Raw genomic sequence first — 27,757 nt, 5'->3', positions numbered from 1 at the left:
TTTTTACTTCACCAAAGTATATCCAGTCCTTAAGCATTCCCCGAGTAAGATGTTTTTTGGCATCATCCCCATCCTCCTCATGACCCTCTGTTCCTCTGGACACATCTAGTTTGTCAGTATCCTTCTTAAATGTGTTCAGAACTGAACAAAATGCTGCAAATGCGATCCCCCCAAATGCAAAGAATGTTAAATTCCTTATTCCAGAGACTTCATTCTTAGTAATTCAACTAGGGCTTACAGGCTATTAAGTCTTACACCTATTCAGCTGATTTCATTAAACTAAAGTACAGAATATACACGTACTCTTATTACATTTTAACTTATTCGTTCAAATAATCAGGCACAGGTTGACAACAAAGCACTCTTTGGGCAGAAGTATTCAATTAGCTATAAATCCATCTGACTGTACTATCTCCCAGATCACATTTCCTCATGTTGTCCACAAGAATATCATGAGAGACGCTGACAATGTGCTTTCCTGAACTCAAGATATGTTATTATGGCATCCTCCTATCATGCAATCCTATCAAAAAGGAAATGAAGTCAGTCTGGCCAGTCACTTAACCAGGGTCTCAGTTTCCTCATCTATAAAGAAAGGAAGTTGGACTAGATCCCTTTGAGCTATAAAATTCTATTATTCTAAAAGAGATTTTATCAGGTAGTAGAAAGATACTGAAATAAATAACGAAAGAAAGCTAACCCATGGGAGAGAGGCACCTTGTCATGAGTAATGAGTGGGGTGAAGCAGCGTCTGTAATCCCACGCTGATAACCCATAAACCAGAGGGGACTCTATCTTATTTCTCCTTCCACATAAAGTAAAGCCTCAATTCAGACTTTACCAATTATTAACTTGTGATGTTAGGTTCTGGAATAAAGATTAACACTGTGGAGTCACTGGAAAAAGAAACTTGATAAGCAAATGAATAATGAAACAATTATTTTCAAGCCCTCTAGAGATATTTAATTTCATGCAACCACTGAAACTGCAAATTGTTCTCAGTCATTGTGAAAGACACTGATTTGACTTTGGCTCTAGTTATTTACACTTAAAAACAGTAAGGTTAAATTTTAAAAAAATATATTATTCAGTCACACTTTTCCAGTACTCAGGCTAGCCTTCCCTTTTCTGGTCAAAGTTTCATTTCACCCAAAAGGTAAAATGTATTTGAAGGATGCCCATAGTCTGAAGAACAGTACAAAAGCAAAATAAACAAAATGCACTCCCATTTCTGTTCTCTCTAGAATTTATCTCATGCCCTCTAGAGAAATGTCCTTTTCTTTAAGCCAGTAAATTTCAACAATTTTTGCTTATTGTTGCTCTTTTCTCAAGCTAAACTTACCCATGACTCCATTATATGAACACACAAAACAGCTAAATTCGGTAGGCCAAAGATTCTGCAAGACCCACTCCCATGTGGAGAGTGGATTGTTGGTGGGTCACGATGTACAGATATACACCCATGCTCTCCAAGGCCGTTCAAGCTACTATTCAGAACCCTGTGGGAGCGCTCAGGAAGGGCACTGCATCCGCAGTGCTGTGCTTAGGGCTTCCTCCCTCAGGAAGCTGAACTGGTGAAGTTTCTCACTAGCCCTCTAGACTACTTGAGTATGAGGGCAGCAGCTTCTGCGTGATAATCATGATCATATTAGTGACTGATATTCTTTAGCTCTCTGAGAATAAAATACAATTTATAACATACAGTATACAGTTTAAGACATTTGACTTTTGAAACCATCTTTCGATTGCATGACATCAAAATAAGGACTATCTGTATCCTTATTTCACAACTGTAAATGTAAATATTATTGCCATGTTACAAAGGAAAATGGAGACTCAGAGAGACTAAGTTATTCAAGGTCGCAGACTATCTATAGAAAGTGAAGTGCCAATATGAGTTTGTATAATCCCAAATCCATGCTATTTCTACTGCAACACACTGCCACTCAAAGATGACACAAAGTTTACCATGAGGAGCTCACAGCCTAGGACCCTACAAAATTAATAAGGCAGAAAGAAAAGGGTATAATGTTTGAATACTATACAACAAGAACAGTCATACATTTCTTGTGTAATAAAGCAAAAAGAATGTTTTTAAAAGCAAAATATAAGTATCACAAGAAAGGTAGACATTAGATCAGAAAAAGAAAAGATTAAGAAAAACTGGAAAAGACATTTAGAAAAGATAGTGTTCTAGGTGTTGAAAATAAATATGACTTCGACATTCAGAAGTGTGATAGAACACTTCAGGCAGGGGAAAGAACATGAACGAAGACACACAAAAAGGAAAATACAAGGCATATATGTAGAACAGCAAATATTTCAGATCTGTTAACACAGTGTTTCCTACATTTCCCAGATAAGATTTCCAGTGACTTCATTAAAAGTACAGATTCTCAGGTTTCTCCCTCGGAGATTTTGATTCAGTAGGTGTGAGATGGGGTCTAGGAATTTAATTTTTTTTTAAAGTACTACAAGTGACTTTTTTATTACTAAGGAAGTTTAAGAAGCATTAGACTAAAGGACAGAGTTGGCAAAGGGGAGTCGTGAAAGAAGCAGCTTGAAATAATAGGCCAAGGAATTTGGCCTTATTTCTATAGTCAACAGAAAGCAACTATAACATCTTAATCAGGCTTCAGGAAGACTATTCTGATAGTAAAGAGTGGAAGGGAAAAAAGAGAAGGGAGATGGGAGACCAGTCTGTAGACTAGGGCTGCAGCCCAGGCTAGAGATAATAAAGCCTGGAACAAGGGTAATAGTAAAATAAATTAAAAAGAAAAAACAGATTTGAGATACGCCATGGATGAAAAATTGGTAGAACAGTTCAACTAACTGGTTGTGCAAGAAAAAAAATAAGAAAAACGTCAAATAAATCTAAAATTCTTCTTTAGGGGGCACTGATACCAGGGAATTAGAAAGAGAAGTCACAGAACAGGGAGAAGTTTGGGAAGAAAAGATAATGCATTAAGCCTTTGGCTAGGGCTTGGGTAACAAGTGAGATATTTAAATATAGAGATGTCTAGTAGGCAGCTGGAGAAAAGAAAAGTAAGTCAGCCTAGAGATACAGATTTGAGAGTATGAAACAAACATTTGATAATTTTATCACAGAGCACCCTCAATTTAAAAGTCAGACAAGAGAATTGTGATGACACCATACTAGAGTTATCCTACTTATTTGATAATGGACTGTGGGTTGCAATTTTCTTGGCAGAGAGGAAAGAATTTACTTAGTCTTTCTACTGTTTAAAGTGTTTTACAGGTTTAAGAGCAAACATAAAAAGCAAGCTAGAACTATCTACGGTGGTATCTTTCATATTTCAACCTTGTAGCAAACACAAACTGCTTTTGGAGTATCCAGTTCACTATAATTCAGTAGAAGTTAAACATTATTATTTTTTCTTTTTTTACTTTGTGCAAAAGTAAGCAGCAGGAGGAAGATATGCTTTAAACGTTTAAGACATGCTGTTGCTACCAATAGAAAAAATTCAAACTAATTTCCTAGTAGAGTCAATCTCAAAGTAATTGTGCACAAAAGTTATTTTAGACCAGAAATTTAATTCAACAAAGGATTGACAGAAAAATTCCTTTTGCCTACACTTGCTCTACAAGGCTGCTAAACTTAGTACTACCCAAGACCCTACAGAAGTTAGGGAAGGGCAGTGGGCTGACTGCATTGAGCTGACCCCCACCCCAGAATGCTGTGCTACCAGTGAAATTTCTTGCCAGCCTTTTAGAAGGAGGCAGCTTTTTTTTCCGGCCACACCGCTTAGCATATGGGATCTTGGTTCTGAGACCAGGAATGGAACCTGCGTCCCCTGCAGTGGAAGCTCAGAATCTTAACCACTGGACCGCCAGGGAAGTCCCTTAGAAGGAGGCAGCTTTTGCAGCATTCAAAATCACATTAGATGCTTTAATAGCTATAGAAACCTAAGTTCAAAATTCTGATTCCACGACCTCCTAATTACACAGTCTTAGGCAAGCAACTTAACATCTCAGTATTGATTTCGTCATTTACAAAACAGGAACAGTAACATCCATATCACATGGTTGTTATAGAGATTACATAAAATAAATACTTAGCACAGATAAGAAGAAAAATCATTACAACGCAGTATAACACGTGTTTGATGGCTCAGCCTGGGTGAAAGTTGTCTTGGGGAGGGAGGCAGAGGTAGTGAGGAGTTAATAATGGAGGTAAATTTTAAAAGGAAAAATAAAAATTAGCCAAATAAAGGAGAGCACACACTCCAAGCAAAAGAAAAAAAGGGGTTGGGGGGACACTGGGGAAGGCATGGATATGCAAGGAAACTTGACATCTTCACAAAACATCAGTGAAAAGGAATCCTGGAAATTCCCAGATCTAACATTCATGATTTTTTCCATTTACAAATATACCTGCAGGATCATGACATACAGTGAATCTTTCATTTTGATTAGGGACAAATTTGAATCATGAATAATATAAGACTAGTATACTGACAATGACTTCTGAGATACCAGGGTGACAGAGTGATTGGTGATGTTGATAAGGAATAGGAAAAGGAGGTTTTCATGTAAAGATGGATTTAATTTTGATACCTAAAATAGAGATGTTTCCTAAAGGCAACTCAGAATGAGGGACAAGAGCCCAGAAGAAATATTTGGCCTTGTCTCCTAGAGTTCAGAATGTTAGTATACGTGTGGTAACTGAATCCATGCTATCAAATAGATCAATCAAGGATACTGAAGACAGCCAAAAAAAAAAAAAAAAAAAAAGACTAAATATTTCTTATACATGTCCATTTTAATTCAGTTTTAATGCAAGAGGTATAAATAGCGTGCTTACTATATGCCCAATATTAGCCTACCAAAACCAGGCTCAACGATGAGGGAAGCACATGGATAAAGAAGTAAAGACAAGGGTAAAAATAATGTGCTTTTAAGTCGATGCTATTGTAAGTGTCAGTAAGAAACAGGTGACTACATCAAGCAAGTAAGGTAGTACTAGGTTACAGAGTTTTAATTACATACTACAGTAAAGACTTTGAATCTTATCCTTTAGGTCTCAGTGTTCACTGATTTTTAAGAAAGAAAGACATACGAAAATTTGGGGGAGTAAAAACCCTTGAAGATGATTTTCTTGGGGCATATTTGTCAGAATCACTGCTTTAAACAATGGTGGGGCACTGTAGGTGTTTCAGCAATGAGTACTGTGATGAAAGTGATATTGAGGAAAACCATACTTAAAGGCCTATGGCGAGCATTGGTGGGATAAAGGACAGGAGGCAATGTATAACCTTGAGACATGGATTTTATAGTGAGACAGATGTAGGTTCAACTCCCAGCTCTAGCTACTTATTAGTTATGTGACTTTGAGCAAATTACAACCTATTAATACCTTAATTTATTCATAGGTAAAATGGGAATGATAATTTCTATCTTAAAGAGCTGTGATGAGAATTAATGAAATGATTAAATACATATAAATAATACTAAAATGAATGCAAGAGCTTTGGTCTGTCACTGTTTATTACAGTAATGATAATTACAAAATCATCTGGCAATCCAATTAAACCAAGCATAATTAAAATCTGAATCATAAAATTAAATCATTCTTTAACTCTAGTTGTAACTGATTTTTTAAAATGCCAGATTAAAAAAAAATAACTATCTCAAATCATCTCAGAAGTTGCAAATATTACGGACCACAGATCATTTTATGAATTGGTTCAATGAACACTTACTGAATGTGTACCATGTAAAACATGCTGTGCTATGTATAGCAGGAGATTAAAAAATGAGTGAGATATAGACCCTAATCTCTTTTATAATTCAGAACAAAGGGCAAATTAAGAGTTTTACCTGACTAACTCGATTTACTTCCTCCTCTTCTTCCTCAGCTTCCTCTCCAAATGAAAGTAAACTAAAATTTCTGATCAGAAATAAAGAAAAAAAAAAAAGAAGGAAAAAAGAATTAAAGAAAAAATTTAGGAAGAAAAAGTTAAACAAAACTTATAAATATCCTTTTTTTACTTTTTTTACTTTCAAAGCAATAGAACCATTAAATACACTAAGTCAAGCATGACAGAAATAATTAAAGCTTTTTATAGTTACCAAAACTGGTGAGCAAAATGGGGATTTCTAAAAAACTAATAAACATATAGCTCTGAGAGTACTACAAATGGGAAGCAATTTATCTAGTGTCTGCCAAAACAATCTTAATATTTTAAAATTAATAAGTTAAACAAAATTGTCAAAAAAAGCTATAGATTTAGCTAACCAAATGGTACATGGGAAGAAAAATCAAATTTGTCTTTTTTGAGCCTTCAAATTAATATATCACAAGGAAGATAAATAATAAGTTATTAAAACTCTCCTTTCAAATATTGGAAAAATAAAAGATTTGGCCACAATAGAGGAATTTCATTTAAAAACTTAGATATAATCAATAACTACCACATCATCCCTATTATATTTGCTATGAATTAAAAACAAAAACATCCAACTTTTGGGCTTGTTGTCAAGATAAATCACAGTTATGGAATATTATATCTGAATATAGTGACAGTGACCTTTCACCCAGAAATAAATTAGTTAAAATAAATAATTAAAAATAAAAGGAAATCAAATATAAAGCTGTATAAGAAGTTATTTTCCCACAAGATAGCAACGGCTTATTAAAGTGTCTGGCTCATATGTGACAGTTTAATAATAGCAACTTAACTTACTTACATTGTAGGATATCAAGAAAAGAAATGAATATATATTGAATACCTACACTATTGGGTGTTTTCGAATTCCCCTTCTCATTTAATCTTCATTATAACCAGGTGTTGTATTATAAATCTCCATTTTATAAGATGGGGAAACTGAAGCTCAGAAAGATTAATAAACTTTGCTTCTTATAACTGGGGCAGGCAGTATTATACTTAAAACTGTCTGACTCTAACACTTGTAAGTACAATAAAATCCCTAATACGATGCTACAGTTCAGTAAAAAAGTTGAAATCCAACTCTCTGATATCTATTTTAATAAAATAGACAAAATAATCTAAAGAACATTGTTCACAAATTACTGAAATTTATTAAAAGAAGAAATTTCTATTTTTAGAAAACTATCCTTAGGAAATAATACAGAAACAGCTCTATGTTTAAATATATTTATAATAAGATTATCTTAATAGCACCAAAAAATAAGAGTGAAAAGTTAAATAATGTAACCAGGTGGTCATTATATCCTTCATACTTTACTTTCTAAGTTCTTTATCCTGAGCATATATTAATGGAAAAACAAGTAAAAAACAAAAAAATTTCTCAATAACTCATTTACATAAATAAGTCTTGTAGTGATCATAAATATTTACCTACTTTTTAACACAGATTTCATATGGACATCTCAGACAATACTTATTTACCTTAAGTTTTTAAAGTTATATATTGTATTTGAATATAAGAAATGTACATTTAGAAAAACACACGCACAATATAATTTAGATAGTACCTCTTGGTCCAAACTGACCTCCCCTCACTACTAAACAATTGTTACTAAAGGAAATAAAGTGAACTAAATGAACCAGTGTTGCTTTTCAAGCTGAGGAGAAAATCTTTCTACTCTGATTATTACTTTGTGCCTCTGGGTTTCAATTTCTTTACTTCCTCCTCTGGTTTCTCTTTTTTTGGCTTTTTTATTTCTCTTGGAATGATGTCATCAAAAGGATTAAACAAAACCTATGGAAAGAAATATTTTGAAAACACGATTCAATTTTATAAAATTTCACAAAAACTTAAAACCAATATTTAATTATGTTGCCATTAGTGTCTATAATTTTTCCTCACATAACCACTACAAGCATAATGATATATACTTCCACTTACATGGCCTCACTGGATTCTCCCAGTAATCCAATATGCTACTAAGTAAAAGGTATTTTATCCCTATTTTACAAAAGGGAAAAATATTCAAGAAAACATAACACATAGTAAGAGAGACAAACTCAGGTATTTTGACTCCAAATCAAATGCTCTAAGGTCCTTGCTTCCTCAATGAAGAATCACTCTTAAATTACCTAAGATATCACTTCACTGGGCTAAATAAACCTAATTCATCCAGCTTTCCATTATGAGTCCAGTATTGCACTCATTGGATTACCAGCTGAAGTTTTATCTTTGAATTCGAAATCTTCAATTAAAAAAGTTCTTAATCAGAAACTGTGACTAAATTACAGAGATAAAATCTAAGTAGTGATGTTAATTTCATCTAATAATTTAACAATACAAATAATCAATTTCTCTTAAGTGATAATTTAAGTAATGTATCCCATAATAATCATGCTCCTACCTCACAACATTTTATTTTGTGTGGATTACGTGGTCTTTCTTCATCATCAATGTCTACTTCTGTCAGTCGTAGCATGTTATATACTGTATCCCCTGTAATCTAACAAATAAAAAAGAAAATTTAATTGAAAAATAGTAAATTCATTCTTTGAAATAAGGGAGGACTTTTGAAAATATTTTTTAAATAACTGAAAGGGAATTTCATATTGTTATATAAGAGTATATGCATTAAATGGTATAAAAAAGCAACAACATCCTAAGGGGAAAAGGCATTGATGAAGTTTAATCCCTCAGTAAGATTTCTGAGAAATTTCCAATATATACTTAATGTCAGTTTTTATTAAAAATATAATGCCAAATAATCTCCTTCTGAATGATTACTTTTTGTTCAAACATTATAAACAAATTTACACTTTAGAATAGGGTAGAACAAGCAAATAACAATAACAATGTGGTAAGTGCTCTGCAGACATTATTAAAGGCATTCTCCAAAGAGATAAAGTTGATTGTTTTTAGAGGTCGGCCGTGTCTGCTAGAGTGGGCTAAATACATATTTCAGGGAATCCTATACAGAACATCCAATGATTCCACTTTTGGTTTGTTTTACTTTTAGCAAGGATACGAAAGAGTAATATAACCCAGATAACTTCTAAGCCCTGGAAGTTATGTCAAATAAAAGAGAAATGGAATTTTTAAAAAAGACATTATCTCATTTAATCCTCAAAACATCCTAAAAGTAGGTACTATCATTATCTTGCTTTTCTAGATAAGAAAATTGCGGTTCAAAGAAGTTATACAGCCGACAGTGACGGCCATTCTGACTTGTAACCACTATGCTATACTTTGTCTCTAATGTGTAAGTTATATAACATCAATTGTAAACAGTCGTGCAGAATGGCAACATAAATCTCATTTTATTATATACTTATTTTTTGTAAATAATAGGAAGGAAAATCTGTGAACATCAGACAACCTGTGTTGGAGTGACTCAAATGCACCAATGCATATTTCTTAATCCACATTAAGTATTAAGCAACAATACTGTATTGAATGCTTTTGGCATGACTCCTCTTATTCAACATTTCTAAAAAGTTCTAAAATAATACCAGTTTTCCAGTTGTGCTAAGTGTGTTCTTTCCCTTTTCATCTTTTGTCTAAGATGGGGGAAACCATTCTTGTTGAACCAGCAGAGGGAGCTGATGCACTAGTGATGTCTAACACACCTAAGACTTAATAAAACTATCTGGGAAAATACTGGAATATTTATGAAAAGGGAGAAGCATGAGAAAAAAAAATCTTCAGAATCCTTTTAAAGAAAACTATTGAAAATTCTATGGAAATGATAATCTCTGATATGATGTTAAATGTAAGCAGGATTAAATAGGTACTGTTCAAAGTAATATTTCAGGTAAAAAGTTTTAATGTTGGGACTTCCCTGGTGGAGCAGCGGTTAAGAATCCACTTGCCAATGCAGGGGACATGGGTTCGATCCCGGGTCCAGGAAGATCCCACATGTGGAGCAACTAAGCCTATGTGCCCCAACTACTGAGCCTGTGCTCTAGAACCCGCGAGCCACAACTACTGAAGCCCGCGTGCTTACAGCCCATGCTCCACAACAAGAGAAGCCACCGCAATGAGTAGCCCGCACACTGCAACGAGGAGTAGCCCCCGCTCGCTGCAACTAGAGAAAGCCCAGGCACAGCAGTGAAGACCCAACGCAGCCAAAAATAAATAAATTTATTTAAAAAAAAAAGTTTTAATGTTAACACAAGTTCCACTTTAAACTGAAGGGAATTCATCATTAACAAGATAAACTTTAAACTACTAAATGTTATTACCTAGGTGTCTTTCTAAAAATTTTAAAACAGTAGCAGCTGAGTGACGTAATAGTTAATAATACCATTAATACAATTTTAGAAAACAGAAAAATTTAAAGTTAAAACCAATGACTTGTTTGAAAAACACACACAAAAATTCAGGTGGTTCCTCATAGTTTATTATAACAGGAATATACAGTATTCCATCATTTTTAGAAATAATAAATAAATATCCTAGGGAATATTTTTATGAAGGCAGCTCTTAGATAAGTTGATCATATATATCATAGAAGCTTAAGATAACTGGATACGAACCTTTCCAAAGATGGTGTGCTTATTGTTAAGTTCATCTGCTCGACCCAGTGTAAAGAAAAACTGACTGCCATTATCATGAGGACCAGCATTTGCCATGGCAACCAGTCCTCTCCGATTAAAACGCAACCGTGAGTGGAATTCATCCTGAAGCATTAAAAAAAAAAGATTTAGTGAATGTCCTCAGTTATAAGGCCCTTCATATTTCAGCTAACAAGCAAGGTCCCATACAACTTCTAACCAAAAATGCTGAAGTTTTATTTAGCTGATTTTCACATATAATCAAATCCAATATCTACAGTTCCTGAAATTCTATTAAACTTCACTAGCCTGTAAGTATCTTCTAAATATACTCAGCCACAAATTTAGCCTGTTTTGTGGAAAGCTTACTACTTACACAGAGGAAGGGTACTCAAGGGGAATGGATTTCTGAGTCATTTCCCTCTTCTTCTCATCTCTCAAAGCCATCTAAGCATTTAGAACCTTCTATTTTTTTTCTCCAGGATAACTACTTTTGAATCATTACAGAGTCTTCAACTATTCCCTTCCTGACCCCATTCTAAATGTCATGAAACAATTGTTTTCTTCTTATTTTTTAATTCAAGGAATCTAGTATGATTATGTTATGTGCTTCACTGTGTTTTTTAAAGTCCCAAGTTGAATCATCTCTGAACTGGCACTGGTCCCATTTGACAGTTTTCAAAAGAGCAGGAGCAAGCCATTCTAAGGTGGTTTTCTTGCTAGGGCAGGATTACATAACATATACATTAGTCTCTTAGTTAATAGAAGACCTGATACTAGACTCATTTATAATATAGGCATGTTATGTAATCAATGTTTTTCAGAAAGGAAGTTCTGTTTCCTTAATAAATTCGTCTCAAGGGATTTGAACTCAAAGGATCATAACTCTGGATACTGTATTAAAAATGACCTAATTGAAAAACTTACCAAGATATCTGTATCATTTGAATATAATAAGCAAAAATCTCAGTTTAGAAAGGAACTGTCACAAAGAGCTATTCTGTTAAACCAAATAATAGAATAAAGGAATGCTTCCTACCAGATGGAGGCTCTAAAATAATGAGATATCTCAATTTTGTAAAATATAAAATAGTCTAACAGTGACATTTGAGACTCTTTTATAACCATTTCACATGCTCTAAGGCCACTATCATATGAAAATTAAAGCAAACAGTTGAAGTATTTTTCTCAAGAATCATACAGTAACCCAGTATAAAATTAAAGGAAATTCCAGATACTCTATCTTACTAGTATAAATTTGAAGTTTTTAAAAATTCACATATTTTAAGAGCTATTGATGCTTACTCATTAAAAGAACATAATATTGATACCATCAGATTAATAAATAACCCTGCTTTTAGCTTTTACTTGAACCCCCTGCTATCCTTTATATCTTAATTATGACATTAACTTTTTTTCTTTTTAGATCTATGTTGGCAGTTAACAAAGCACTGACCTATTCTTGATTAAAACCCACAGCTCTTCTAACTTTTATGTTGCTTCTTCCTTCTGTTTCCCCTTCTGATTTCTTGTTACAGCATGCATTTTGTGCTACAGAGGTCTATTGTGTACAATTTAAAATGAATTCTGCTATGGACTGAATTGTGTCCTCTCATAGTTCATATGTTGAAGCGCTAACCTACAATGTGACTGTACTGGAGATAGGGCCCATAAGAAGATGAAAAAGGTTAAATGACTTCACAAGAGTGAAGTCCTAATCCAGTAGGGCTGGTGCCCTTAATAGAAGAGGAAGAAACACTAGGACGTTCTCTCTCCACCATGTGAAGACACAGCAAGAAGGCAGCCATTTGTAAGCCAGGAAGAGAAGCTTCACAGAACTGTATGCTAGCACCTTGATCTTGGACTTCCTAGCCTCCAGAACTGTGAGAAATAAATTCCTATTGTTTAAACCACCCAGTCAGAGGTATTTTGTTATAGCAGTTCAAGCAGATTAATATAAATTCTATACAGTGTTAAATAAAATGTTTTAAAATAGGATGGCATATGCAATGTTCTAGAAATGTTTTACACATACAAAGTTGCCGAGATCAGATACAGTCAGATATCGGGAAATCTGTTATATAGTCTTTTTTTCTGACTCACATTTTCCTCACTACCACCTTTAGCTCCATCTGGATTCAATCTAGCGTAAAACGTTGTGACAAGACAACTTAGAAAGAATGCTTGATGGGGTAAGTGCTGCTCTTATTCTGTATAATCCTAAATATATGATAGACCCGATTTTGTGCACTAATGTAAAATGCATTTTCTTCTATGGAGGACAATCATTTTTAATTAAGCAATCCAAGCTGACTTGAAAATAGATAAAAAATATTCAGTCTCACCTTGAATGGGGCTCCATAGATAGACTCTCCACCAGTCCCTGTACCAGTAGGATCTCCCCCTTGGACTATAAAACCAGGTACAACTCTATGAAATATGGTGTTGTCATAATATGCTGGAAGAAAATAAAAAGAATTTATCATTCTTTTTCTGATTTTTCATTGTTAGTGTAAAGAACTGCAACAGATTTCTGTATGTTAATCTTGTATCCTGCTACCTTGCTAAAATTGTTTATCAGTTCTAATAGTTTTTGTGTGGTGTCTAAGTTTTCTACATAGGGTATCATATCATCTTCATATAATGACAATTTTACCTCTTCCCTTCCAATTTGGATACCTTTTATTGCTTTTTCTTGTCTGACTGCTATGGCTAGGACTTCCAATACTATGTTGAATAGAAGTGGTGAGAGTGGGCATCCTTGTCTGGTTCCAGATTTTGGCAAGAAAGCTTTCAGTTTTTCACCACTGAGTATTATGTTGGCTGTGGGTTTGTCATAAATAGCGTTTATTATGGTGAGATATGTTTACTTCATACCCACTTTGGTGAGAGTTTTTATCATGAATGGATGCTGAATTTTATCAAATGCTTTTTCTGCATTTATTGAAATGATCATGTGGTTTTTGTTTTTTCTTTTGTTGACAAAACAATCCCTTTTAAAATCACATAAAAAAATAAAATATGTAGGAATAAACCTGACCAAGGAGGTGAAAGACCTATATGCTGAGAACTATGAAACATCGATAAAGGAAACTGAAAATGATTCAAAGAAATGGAAAGATATCCCATGCTCTTAGACTGGAACAATTAATATTGTTAAAATGACCATACTACCCAAAGCAATCTACATATTTAATGTGATTCCTATAAATTACCTATGACATTTTTCATGGAACTAGATCTAATAATCCTAAAATTTATATGGAACCACAAAAGACCCAGAATTGCCAAGCAATCCTGAGGAAAAAGAACAAGGGTGGAGGCATAACTCTCCAAGACTTCAGACAATACTACAGAACCACAGCAATCAAAACACTGTGGTATTGACCCCAAAACAGATATATGGATCAAGAGAAAGGAATAGAGGGCACACACCTATGGTCAATTGATCTTCAACAAAGGAGGCAAAAATACACAACAGAGAAAAGACAGTCTCTTCAATAAGTGGTATTGGGAAAGTTGGACAGCTGCATGTAAATCAATGAACTTAGAACACTCCCTCACACCAAACACAAATACAAACTCAAAATGGCTTAAAGACTTAAATGGAAGACATGATACCATAAGACTCCTGGAAGAGAACATAAGCAAAACATTCTCTGACATAAATCATAGCAATGCTTTCTTAGGTCAGTCTCCCAAAACAAAAGAAATAAAAGCAAAAGTAAACAAATAGGACCTAATCAAACTTACAAGCTTTTGCACAGCAAAGAAAACCATATACAAAGTGAAAAGACAATCTACAGAATGGGAGAAATTATTTGCAAAACATGAGACTGACAGGGATTAATATCAACAATATACAAACAGCTCAATATAAACAAAGAAACAACCCAATCAAAAATGGGCAGAAGATGTAAATAGACATTTCTCCAAAGAAGACATACAGATGGCTAACAGGCACATAAAAAGTTGCTCAACATCACTAATAATTAGAGAAATGCAAATCAAAACTATAATGAGGTATCACCTCACACCAGTCAGAATGGCCATCATGAAAAAGTCTACAAATAATAAATGCTGAAGAGGTGTGGAAAAAAGGGAACCCTCCCACACTGTTGGTGGGAATGTAAATTGGTGCAGCCACTATGGAGAACAGTATGGAGGTTCCTTAAAATAACTTAAAATAGAGTTACCATATGATCCAGCAATCCCACTCCTGGGCATATATCCAGAAAAGACAAAAACTGAAATTTGAAAAGATACATGCACCCCATTGTTCATACGGCATTATTTACAATAGCCAAGACATGGAAGCAACCTAAGTGTCCATCAACAGCTGAACGGATAAAGAAGATGTAGTGTATATATATATATATATATATATATATGTGTATATATTACTTAGCCATAAAAAGGAATGAAATAATACCATTGGCAGCAACATGAATGGACTATAGATTACCATATAAAGTGAAGTAAGTCAGAGAAAGACAAATATCATATGATATCACTTATATGTGGAATCTAAAAAATGATACAAATGAACTTAATTACAAAACAGAAAGAGACTCACAGACATAGAAAACATAGAAAACAAACTTATGGTTACCAAAGGGGAAAGGGGTGGGGAGGGATAAAACAGGAGTTTGGGATTAACAGATACACACTACTATATATATAAAATAGATAAACAACAAGGACCAATGTATAGCACAGAAAACTATATCTTGCAATAACCTATAATGGAAAAAAATCTGAGAGAGAATATCTATCTACCTATATCTATATATATATCTTAATTACTTTGTTGTACACCTGAAACTAATACAACATTGTAAATCAACCATACTTTAATAAAAGAAAAATTTATCAATGTCTAAAACTAAGTGTATCTATAGTTATCAGAGTAAATACAACTAGTCACAAGATTTTTTCCCCCAGAACGTTAAATAGGCTCCTAAACCAAAATCTTTTCTTCTGTATTATAAAATATCTACTCAAGGGGTTTCCCTGGTGGCGCAGTGGTTGAGAGTCCGCCTGCCGATGCAGGGGACGCGGGTTCTTGCCCCAGTCCGGGAAGATCCCACATGCCGCAGAGCGGCTGGGCCCGTGAGCCATGGCTGCTGAGCCTGTGCGTCCGGAGCCTGTGCTCCGCAATGGGAGAGGCCACAACAATGAGAGGCCCGCGTACTGCAAAAAAAAAAAAAAAAAATCTACTCAAAACGGAACAATTTCTATAGAAACCATGGTAGTGGTTGTTTCGTATCTACTTTCAGGATTCTCTTAAACTCCGGATTACAGTTTTCAAAATAAAAATTGGAGAGTTTTGGTATAGATCTGTGGTTCTCAACTGCGGTGAGGAGAAGCAGCATTTTTCTCCCTAGGGGACACTTGTCAATGTCTAGAAATATTTGGTTTTCACACATGGGAGATGTTACTGGCATCTAGTAGGTAGAGGCCAGGGATACTGGTAAACATCCTACAAAGCACAGGAAGCCCCTACAACAAAGAATTACTGGCTCAAAATGTCAACAGTCCTGGAGATTGAGAAACCCTCATAGAGATAAATACCTTACTTCCTAATTCTTCCTCTTCTCCCCATAGAAAATTAACTTATATAAACAACATACAAACCCAAAATATATCAAAATTACTCACTGATTATAGGTCTAGCACCATCAATGCACCACCCTCAAGAAATTTTCAATAAATAAACACAATACATGAGTCCAATTAGACTCTCAGTAAGTTTGCTAAATGAAGAAAATTACTTATATTTATATATAAATATATTAATGGGAAGCTATAAACATACAAGAGAGATCATATATGATCTCCTAATTGATTGAGCTGGATTCAGTTATTGAGCATAGTCATAATTTAATCACATGCTGAGGAATGCAAAGCAAAGAGATGGAAAGAGCATAGTTCACTAAAGTCTTTACTGAGCTGCAGAACTTCTGGACACCAGATTTCTTACCAAAGAGGATGATAAATGTCTTCATTAATTAAATAATTTTGAGTTGAGTCTTCTATTACTTGAAACTGAACCAACCCAACTCATTCAATGACAGATACTTATCAAGTGCCTACTGTGGGCCAGACACTGTAATGATACAATTACTGACATAATTCATAAAACACCAATTGCATGAGTACTTTGTGATACTTTATTAGTCAAAACATGACTATGGTTTATCATAATTCATGAAGTACTATAATACTGTGGCTTGCAGGCACCCTCATAATTATTTACATTTGCAAGCTATAACTGGAAGTAAAATCCACATTTTAAAAAATGTAATCTGTAATCTAACAACTGTATCCAGTTCATAGGATGGATTGGAAGAAGCAGAAAGGCAGATTAATGGAGTTTTTTCAATCGCTTCTCCCAGTGAAGAGCTGTTAGGCTATGTTCACAAGAACTCCCCAGTACAGACAAGTTCTCCTTGGTTACAAACCAGAAACTGTAAAAATCAAGAAGTCTACAAGTATTTCTCCTGTATCCCTAAGTAACCATTTACTCTGATTAAAAATGTATATAGCAGTCAGGAATTCTGAGCCTTGCCTCTTGTTCGCTGTGCAATCTTAAACTCAATTTTCTTTCTTTTTTTTTCTCTTTTTTTTCCTCTCTCTTTTTTTAAATTGAGATATAATTGACACATAACATTACACTAGTTTCAGATGTACAACATAGTGATTCAATATTTGTATATATTGTGAAATGTTCACGGACAATAAAGCTAGTTAACATTCATCACCATACATGGTTACAAAATTATTTTTCTTGTGATGAGAACTTTTAAGATCTACTGTCTTAGCAACTTCCAAATATGCAATACAGTATTATTAACTACAGTCATCATACTGCACATGTAATTTTCTCATTATAAAACTAATAATATAAATTCACTCACAGTGCTGTTCTGAAGATTAAATAAGATAATGTGGAGGCAACCTATAAATTTTCAAGGTCAAAACAAATGTGAGGTCAGTCTTTAATATTTTCACTTAAATTCTACAAATCCATACTCAAATTTGAATACTTACCTGAGTCTGTATCAAAAACTAAAAATAATCCTTTATGCCCATAATATGCAATCAACAGTTTTTTTATTATTTTTTTAATTTTATTTATTTTTTTATACAGCAGGTTCTTATTAGTCATCAGTGTATACATGTCATTCCCAATCTCCCAATTCATCACACCACCAGCACCACCCACCACTGCTTTCCCCCGCTTGGTGTCCATACGTTTGTTCTCTACATCTGTGTCTCAATTTCTGCCCTGCAAACGGGTTCATCTGTACCATTTTTCTAGGTTCCACATATATGCGTTAATATGCGATCTTTGTTTTTCTCTTTCTGACTTACTTTGCTATGACAGTCTCTGTGACAGATTCATCCACATCTCTACACATGACCCAATTTCGTTCCTTTTTATGGCTGAGTAATATTCCATTGTATATATGTACCACATCTTCTTTACCCATTCATCTGTCGATGGGCATTTAGGTTGCTTCCATGACCTAGCTATTGTAAATAGTGCATGCAATCAACAGTTTTTGAGCACATGATCAGATTTACTTTTTCAAAGGATCACTTAAACTCCATAATGAAGAACTGATTGGAAGTAACAAGGTTGAGAGAGAGAGAGAAAGAGAGCAACTGTTGTCCTAAGAGTCAAGACCTGACTATGGCTTATTTTGAGGCACAGATTCAAGAATTCTCTAGGAAGCAGGATCTATAAGGCTCAGAGATCTATTAGATATGAGGGAAGGGGGACATGAAAGAGGTCTTTATTACTTGTGCTTTCAAATTTTAAAATTACCCATCTTATTTCTTTTTCCTATTTCCTATTAAGTATTTCAGTGATGTTGGATTTTAGCTTTAAGCTTTCCTTTATTTTCCTAATTATATTCTTGTTGGATAAATGAAATTATTATACTACTACATATATTGAGTAGAAATTTTCTATAATTTCTCTACACCTTAAATTTTGTACTCTATTGTGCCTAGAATTGCAAATTTCCAAATAATTTCCATATTCATTATTTCCAGTTCCTTGTAATTTATTAATAATCACTGTTGAACTATGCATTTATACTTACAGCTTACCATGTGCTTAAAAGATCTTCCTGCTTGCAATGATGTTTGACGTCCTTCTTAAATGTTTATGTATCATTCCCATAAGTATTTTGAAGGGGTTTTATTATCTCATTATGTGTGTTCAAAATATCCTCCTGAATTTTTCCAGTATTGAAAAAAAGAAATTTACATGTACCTCAAATAGGAAATGAAGTTTCTATTCGGATGCCGTGAGTCTGCTATTTGTCATTATGTTTTTTATTTCTGGCTGTACAATGTATGGGTATCATGACATATTTTGACTAATTATATTTCTGCCCAAGTATTAATACACACAGGAATATATATTTGCATTTTAAAATCATATATATCTGGTTCTTCTTCTACAATTTTGTTTTGTGTTTAATTTTGTAAATATTATCATTAATAACTTTTTATTTAAATCTCCTTTGTGAGCTCTCTATTTTAGCCTCTTGGGTTTTTTTAAACAAACATTTTAGTTTTGTAAGATATTTCTTTAAATCTCTTACCATATACTTACGTTTGTAACTTCTAAAAAATTATTAAAACTCTTGTTAAAGGAGGAAGGGGATAAAACATAACTGATGAAGCATGGACATTCAGGAGACAGGGCTGAGGTAAAATTTCACAGGAGTTAATAGTCACATAAAGTATAAAAATTTGGATTTTCTTATCTACTTCTCTTTCTGTTCCCCACTTTGTTTTTCAGACCTAAAATTCTTCTCCTTCCTCATTCTTCAGAAGAACTAACAAAATTTTCAAAGATAACAAGCTTCCCTTTCCTTCTCTTCTTTTTTAACCTACTTTTTAAACTTAAAATTTTTTAAAATTTTCACTCATTTTTAAATGTTTATCTATCTATCCTACAAAGACCTGAAATCCAAGGTTAAGTCTGTGTAACTGTAAATGTTTTGTTTTCATAAAAACTAAAAACTCCCCCCAGACACAGAAAGACAAATACTGTATATTCCTACTTATATGTGGAATCTAAAGAAGTTCAACTCATAGAAACAGAGAGTAGAATGGTGGTTGCCACAGGCTGGAGGTGATGGGGGAAATGGGAAGATGTTGGTCAAAAAGATACAGATTTTCAGTTATAAGATGAATAAGTTCTGGGGATCCAATGCACAGCATGGTGATCTTAGTTAATAATACTGTATTGTATACTAGAAATTTGTACATCTCATGTTCTCACCACATACACTCACACAAAAAGGTAACTATGTGAGGTGGCAGATATGTTACTTAACTTGATTGTGGTAATCATTTCACAATGTATACATATATTAAGTCATCACATTGTACACCTTTAAAAAAATCATGTTGTATAATCTAAATATATACAATTTCTGTCAATCATACCTCAGTAAAGCTGGAAAAAAAATACTAAGAATTTCCCTTTAACTGTGAACACCATTTTAGTTGAGAGCCATATCTGAGGCTGTGCTTCCACTTGCTCATTTTTATTTATTTGCTTTTTAATTTTGGAAATCATGTCCTTTTTTTAAAATATTGGTATGACCATTACAAGATCTAGAAATATCATCATTTGTTTAAATAATACAATCAGAGAATTAAAATGAGGTTCTCTGAATTAAAATTTTAAAACCTTGACTTTATTCATTTAGGAGCTTTATTTAAATTAGTTTTCTCAGGCTTCTTGTTAGCCTTTGCAATAATAATTCTATTTCTCACCTATTCAATTAAAAGAATTGTTCTAATTATTTTTTCTTATTATTTTTCTATTCTTTTTTCTTTCTTATTGTATTCTCATAAATAGGGAAATAATTTTTTAATGTTGTAATTGTTTCATCATCACCTAACTTAAGAACCTTATTTCTTCTTTCATTGTTATATTATATCCAGATGTTTTCTGTTTCTTCCATTCACCTGGTCATGGATTATAATTTACCATTTATTCTTTGTAATGTTTTTGTACTTTCACTCTTCTGTAAAATTTGAGCTTTTGATTCTTCAAAACTTCTTTCCAGAAACAAGTCTTACTTTTCAGTGTCTACTGTGTTTCTCGGCTCTGTTGACAGTTATTTGAGGCTTCTCTGACTGAACTACCTGTCTGATTCAATTTCCTTCCTGCCTGCCATAGCAATTATTAATAATGGTCTTTACAGATGTCTTCTTTTCTCTTTTTCTTTTTTGTCAGCTCGATTTATTTTTTGTTTTGGAGAGGCGGTTGTTTTTGTTTTGGTCTGGGTGGTTTTATTCCTTAAACCTTCCCCTGGTAATTTTGCTTGTTTAGTTATCTATTTGGAGAACTCTCACTGTACCATACTACTGGTTATTTTGTATTCTCTTTCACATCTTGCTTTTGATTCAAAGTGCTGTTTTCTGATACCTTGAACTTCATTACTCAAATCTAAGAGTTACTAGTGACATTGATAATACCATCACTGAAAGCTGGCTGGAAGGCTTTGTGGAGAAAGTAGAATTTTGAATAGACATTAAAAAGTGGTGGAATTCCCTGGCGGTCCAGTGGTTAGGACTCAAGTGCTTTCACTGCTGGGGCCCAGGGTTCAGTCCGTGGTGGGGGAACTAAGATCCTACAAGCCAGACCGTGTAGCCAAAAAGAAAAAAAAAAGTGACTTGAGTAGAAAAAGAAGAGAAGAGAAAGTATTCCAAAAAGGCGAGGGAGGATATGAGAAGATTCAGGATATGAAGGAGGTATGAGTGGAAATGGGAAAGAACTGCTCAGGAAATAAAGATAATAGTCAACTGAAACCATGTGGTTATATGCAATGAAAAATAAAATTGGAAAGCTAGGAAGCTAAGCTGCCTGAGGATTCAAATACCAGATGAATAAATGTGAGGGTAAAGAGGTCAAAGATGAGAAAATGCAAGACCAGGTAAAAGGCAATTACAATCACATTGGTGACAGTCAAGGCAGTCTGAGGAAGAAACTGGTAAATTTGGTTTTCATCAGTTTAGTTGTAGCTGACAGTAGAAGATTTGAGTAGAAAAGTCCACTAGGCAATTAGATATGTAAATTAGAGCTCAAAAGAGGAGAAATGGCTGGAATTCTATATTTGACAGTCACTTGGTTGGAAGTAACAATTGAAGAGTAAAGACAATAGAGAACTAAAGGCAATCTTAGGGAATACCCATATTTAGAGGATGAAAGAAAGAAGTGAAAACAGCCAAGGAGATCAAAGAAGATCAAAGTATTATTTGCTGAGATAAATATCTCTGTTAAAGACATAAAGATTAAAAAAAAAAAGATATAGAGATTTACTGGGGGGAAGGATTTTCATCTCCTCTCTCCATTTCCTGACACACAGCTCAAGATGGTATCATTTATATCAACTCCCAGCATCCATTACCACTATTTAACACCAGTCTTCAATGTTATGGAAAAATACACTGCAGTTTATTTTATTTTATTTTTATTTATTTTTGGCCACACCGTGCGGCATGAGAGATCTTAGTTCCCTGACCACGGACTGAACCCATGCCCCCTGCAGTGGAGGCACAGTCTTAACCACTGGACCACCAGGGAAGTCCCTGCAGTTTATTTTTAAATTAACAAAATTTCTCCTACAGAATAAAATTCAAGAATTATGATTACCTTCCAAACAAAGCTGAATGAAATTTCTGCAAGCTTTAGGAGCTTCTTTTGACCACAACTCTATGTCAATATCTCCAGCTGTAGTTTTCAATAAAACCTGTAGAAAGCATACAAAATCACTGTTAATTATCATTTTGTTTAATTATGAGTTGATTGGTTGCTCAACTTAAAGTATTCACTACTGAATTTTCAATTTTAAAATAAAAATTAGAAACTTTGCTTGGTTTTTGTTATACTCAAAAAAGTTCAAATATTCAGTACAAGTCACTGTACATTTATACCTTTCAAATACCATTTTCAGAAATAATTTTGGCTTTAAGAAAAAATAGCATATGTTTTTGAATCACAGAAAAAACCTCATTCATCTAAAAATCAGTAATATAAACTTGTTTTAATTTAAAAGGTGTTCTACAGCATTTCTTCCAATAAAATTGGTGTAGCAAATTAAGAAATTAAAGAACAATCCCATGAAATTACAGCACTGTAGGACAATTTTACAATTACCTTTCAACATATAAACACTCTACTTTTTCATTCAAAATCACGCCATTCCTAACTTACAAAGGAACATTCTTAATCTAATTCTGGGTTGTATAATACTAAAATGGTGTGCCTTAAAATTACCATCTACGGTAAATGGAATCCTTTGATAGCCTTCTTTCCATAGCTCATGAAGGCAGTTACTCGTTGGTGCAACCAGCCATCTTGCAACAACCAAAATCCCTACTGAACCCACAGGAGGAGACAGCTTATAACAGTCTTATTAATAACCACAAATAACCAAAAAGAACGGAAAGCTCTAAATTTGAACACTGTGGCACAGCTAGAATCCAACTTCTCTAGTATCACTCCCCGCACACACCCACCCCACAGTGTGCCAAAGTAGATCAGTGTCAATCTGTGATCAATGGTCAATGATATATGACCATCACCATCACTTTTGCTATAATTGCCTTTCAGTTTCTGTTTCAGAAGCTCAAATTAATTGCCATAATTTATGTAACATTGATGAATTTATTGTATCTTTTTGGGGTTTTACTGGCTACATAGTTCTCTTACAATTATGCTCCATGGGGGTGGAAGAGGTGAAAATATCTATACTGTGGTAGCTTTTAAAATGGTTCTTAACCCTTAAAGAAATATAAAAGAACTAAAAATGCAAATGTGCATGATTTTCTCAATCCATTACACTTCCTCTACAAAAAGAAGGGGACATTTGTTGAGTGCCTTCCAGGTGTTAGCTTCTGTGCCACTTTACATATCCTACCTCATTTAATCCTCACCTACAAGATAGGTATCATTACTCCTATTATACTTATGAAGAAACAGAGACTCAGATAAAGTAAATTTATCCAGGGTCTCATGGTGAACAATTTAAGTCAAAGGCTGTCTGCTGCAAAGCCCATACCTTTTCTATCTCACTGTACTGCCTCCACAAAGTTCACCATAAATTCCACACTATACTGGAAAAACAGTCCATCAAGCTCTAGGGCCCTGCCACATGTCACAAAATAAATCCCCAAGTTACTCTGGTCACAACTGATTTGAGTAGAGAAAAGTGCCTAAGTCAAAAGCATTCATATATTGGTTGGACATGAGAAAGGCCTTCTAACTTGGCTTGGCATGAAACAACGCCCCAAAGAGATTCTCCATATTGAATGGTGACACACCAATCCAAGTGGATTCTCATTCTCCTGGAAAATATACATGTGGGATGCAAAATGAGAGGCTGAGTAACTCCTTCTACCTCAGATTGTATTATCTAAAATAACACTGTGTAACACGATTTGATTTTCCACAAGGCCTGATATACATCCCAATCTTAGAAGTACAGTATACATAACAAATGTCCTTCCTACCTCATTATCCCCTTGTATACTTGAAATAAAGTTCTATTGTTAAAGAGAACCTAGACAAGTTTCCATATTTCCTATCCCCAGGCAACCACTAATCTACTCTCTGTCTCTATGGATTTGCCTATTGAACATTTCATATTCAAGGATACCTCTGAGATATTGCAGGTTTGGTTCCAGACCATTACAGTGAAATGAATATTGCAATAAAGTGAGTCACATAAAGTTTTTGGTTTCTCAGTGCATATAGAAGTTATGTTTACTCTATATTGTAGTCTATTAAGTATGCAACGGCATTATGTCTAAAAAAACAATGTGCAAACCTTAATTTTAAAATACTTTATTACTAAAAACTGCCAATCCTCATGTGAGCCTTTAGCAAGTCATAATCTTTTCCCTGGTGGAGGTTTTAAAATATTGCAAGAATTACCAAAATGTGACACAGAGACACAAAGTGAGCAAATGCTATTGGAAAAATGATGCCAAGAGACTTGCTCTTGTATGTATAAGTGAATCACTTTGCTGTATACCTGAAACTAACACAACGTTGTAAATCAACAATACTTCAATTAAAAAAAACAACTGAACAACCAATGGATCACTGAAGAAATCAAAGGAGAAATTAAAAAATACCTAGGGACAGAAATACCACACACCAAACCTTACGGGATGCAACAAAAGTGGAAGCAACCTAAATATCCATCGACAGAGGAATGGATAAAGAAGATGTGGTACATATATACAATGGAATATTACTCAGCCATAAAAAGGAACGAAATAGTGCCATTTGTAGAGACATGGGTGGACCTAGAGAGTGTCATACAGAGTGAAGAAAGTCAGAAAGAGAAAAACAAGTATCGTATAATATTGCTTACATGTGGAATCTAGAAAAATGGTAGAGATGAATGTATTTGCAAAGCAGAAATAGAGTCACAGATATAAAGAACAAACTTATGGTCACCAAGGTGGGGAGGAGTGGGTGGGATGAATCGGGAGACTGGGATTGACATATATACGCTACTATGTATAAAAGAGATAACTAATGAGAACCTACTGTATAGCACAGGGAACTCTACTCAATGCTCTGTGGTAACCTAAATGGGAAGGAAATCTAAAAAAGAGTAGATATATGTATATATATAACTGATTCAGTTTGCTGCACAGCAGAAACTAACACAACATTGTAAAGCAACTACACTTCAATAAAAATTAATTTAAAAAAAAAGAAATACCACACACCAAAACTTATGGGATGCAACAAAAGTGTTCCTAAGAGGACTTCCCTGGTGGCGCAGTGGTTGAGAGTCCGCCTGCCGATGCAGGGGACACAGGTTCGTGCCCCAGTCCGGGAAGATCCCACATGCTGCGGAGCGGCTGGGCCCGTGAGTCATGGCCGCTGAGCCTGCGCGTCTGGAGCCTGTGCTCGGCAACAGGAGAGGCCACAGCAGTGAGAGGCCCGCGTAAAGCAAAAAAAAAAAAAAAAAGTGTTTCTAAGAGAGAAGGTCATAGCAATACAGGCCAATCTCAAGAAACAAGAAAATCTAAAACAATCTAACTTTACACGTAAATGAACTAGAAAAAGAAGAACAAGTGAAGCCCAAAGTTAGTAGAAGGAAGGAAATAATAAAGATCAAAGTGTAATAAATGAAATAGAGACTAAAAAACAATAGAAAAGATCAATAAAACTAAGAGCTAGTTCTTTGAAAAGATAAACAAAACTCACAAACCTTTAGCCACACTCACGAAGAAAAAAAAAGAGAGGACTCCAATAAATAAAATCAGAAATGCAAGAGAAGTTACTACTGATACCACTCAAACACAAAGGAGCAAAGAGACACTCTGAACAATTATATGCCAACAAATTGGACCACCTAGAAAAAACAGATAAATTCCTAGAAACATACAATCTCCCAAGACTGAATCATGACAAAATAGAAAATGTGAAGAGACCAATTACTAGTAAGGAGATTGAATCAGTAATCAAAAGCTCCCAACAAACAAAAGTACAGGACTAGATGGCTTCACTGATGAATTCTACCAAACATTCAAGAAAGATTTAATACCTACTTGTCTCAAACTCATTTTACAAAGCCAGCATTACCCTGATAACAAAACCAAAGACGCCACAAAAAAAGAAAATTACAGGCCAATATCCTTGACAAACATTATGCAAAAATTCTCAATAAAATATTAGCAAATCAAATGCAACAATACATTAAAAGGATCACACAGGATGATCAAGTGGGATTTATTCCAGGGATGCAACAGTGGCTCAACATCCACAAATCAACCAATGTATTACACCACATTAACAAAATGAAAGATAAAAATCATATGATCATCTCAATAGATGCAGAAAAAGCTTTGGAAAAAATTCAACATCATTTATGATAAAAAGTCTCAACAAAGTGGGTATAGAAGGAATGTACTTCAATGTGATTAATGTGATATATGACAAACCCACAGTTAGTATCATACTCAATGGTGAAAAGCTAAAAGCTTTTCCTCTAAGATCAGGGACAAGACAAGGGTGCCCACTCTACCCACCTTTATTCAACATAGTACCAGTAGTCCTACCCACAGCAATTAGGCAGGACAAAGAAATAAAAGGCATCAAAATTGGAAAGGAAGAAGTAAACTGTCACTATTTGCAGTTGACATGATACTATATAGAAGACCCTAAAGACTCCAGCAAAAAAATGTTAGAACTAATAAATGAATTCAGTTAAACTGCAGGACACAAAATTAATATACAAAAATCTACTGCATTTCTATACAGTAATAATAAACTATCAGAATGAGAAATCAAGAAAAGAATCCCATTTACAACTGCACCAAAAAAAAAAAACCCTCAAAAACAAAAAACCTAGGAATAAATTTAACCAGGAGGTAAACCATCTTTAAAATATAAGACATAGATGAAAATATAAGACAGAGATGAAAAAACTGAAAAAGACACAAAATAAGTAGAAAGATATTTTGTGCTCATGGATTGAAAGAATATTGTTAAAATGTCCATACTACCCAAAACAATCGATAGATTCAGTGCAATCCCTATCAAAATTCCAATGGCATTTTTCACAGAACCAGAACAAATAATCCTAAACTTTGTATGGAACCACAAAAGACCCCAAATGGTCAAAGCAATCTTGAGAAAGAATAACAAAGCCAGAGGTACCATGCTCCCTGATTTCAAACTATATTACAACGCTATAGTAATCAAAACAGTATGGTATTGGTATAAAAAGACACATAGATCAATGGAACAGAATAGAAAGCTCAGAAATAAACACACACATACACAGTTAATTAATTTACAACTAAGGAGGTAAGAATACACAATGGGGATACGACAGTCTCTTCAATAAACTAAGCTGGGAAAGCTGGACAGATGCAAGTAAAAGAGTGAAACTGGACCACTATCTTACACCATATATAAAAATAACCTCAAAATGGATTCAAGACTTGAATATAAAACCTGAAACCATAAATATTCTAGAAGAAAAGATAGGCAGTAAGCTCCTTGACACTGGTCTTAGCAATTATTTTTTTTTTGTATCTGATCCAAAGGCAAGGGAAACAAAAGGAAAAATAAACAAATGGGACTACATCAAACTAAAAAGCTTCTGCACAGCAAAGGAAACCATCAATGAAATGAAAATACAACCTACTGAATGGGAGAAGATATTTGCAAATTATATATCTGATAAAGGGTTAATATCCAAAATATAAAAATAACTTATACA

At 34.1% G+C, this 27,757-nt stretch overlaps 1 protein-coding gene across 4 annotated transcripts in view; it reads right to left on the bottom strand.

Annotated features, from left to right (window-relative positions):
- Nucleotides 1-27,757, bottom strand: part of CWC27 (CWC27 spliceosome associated cyclophilin) — a 230,147-nt gene that overhangs the window by 197,640 nt on the left and 4,750 nt on the right. For all 4 annotated transcript variants that reach the window (XM_079918332.1, XM_079918333.1, XM_079918331.1 and 1 more), the window contains 6 exons: nt 22,159-22,255; nt 12,812-12,924; nt 10,449-10,592; nt 8,318-8,416; nt 7,604-7,707; nt 5,842-5,911 (listed from right to left, as the gene is read on the bottom strand). In XM_079918332.1, the coding sequence (XP_079774458.1) occupies nt 5,842-5,911; nt 7,604-7,707; nt 8,318-8,416; nt 10,449-10,592; nt 12,812-12,924; nt 22,159-22,255 (627 nt within the window). The remainder of the gene's footprint in view (nt 1-5,841; nt 5,912-7,603; nt 7,708-8,317; nt 8,417-10,448; nt 10,593-12,811; nt 12,925-22,158; nt 22,256-27,757) is intronic.

This window comes from Stenella coeruleoalba (genome assembly GCF_951394435.1).
Source record: "Stenella coeruleoalba genome assembly, chromosome: 3".
NCBI lineage: Eukaryota > Metazoa > Chordata > Mammalia > Artiodactyla > Delphinidae > Stenella > Stenella coeruleoalba.
Note: the sequence above shows the minus strand (reverse complement) of the source record. Positions and strands in the feature narration are given on the sequence as shown.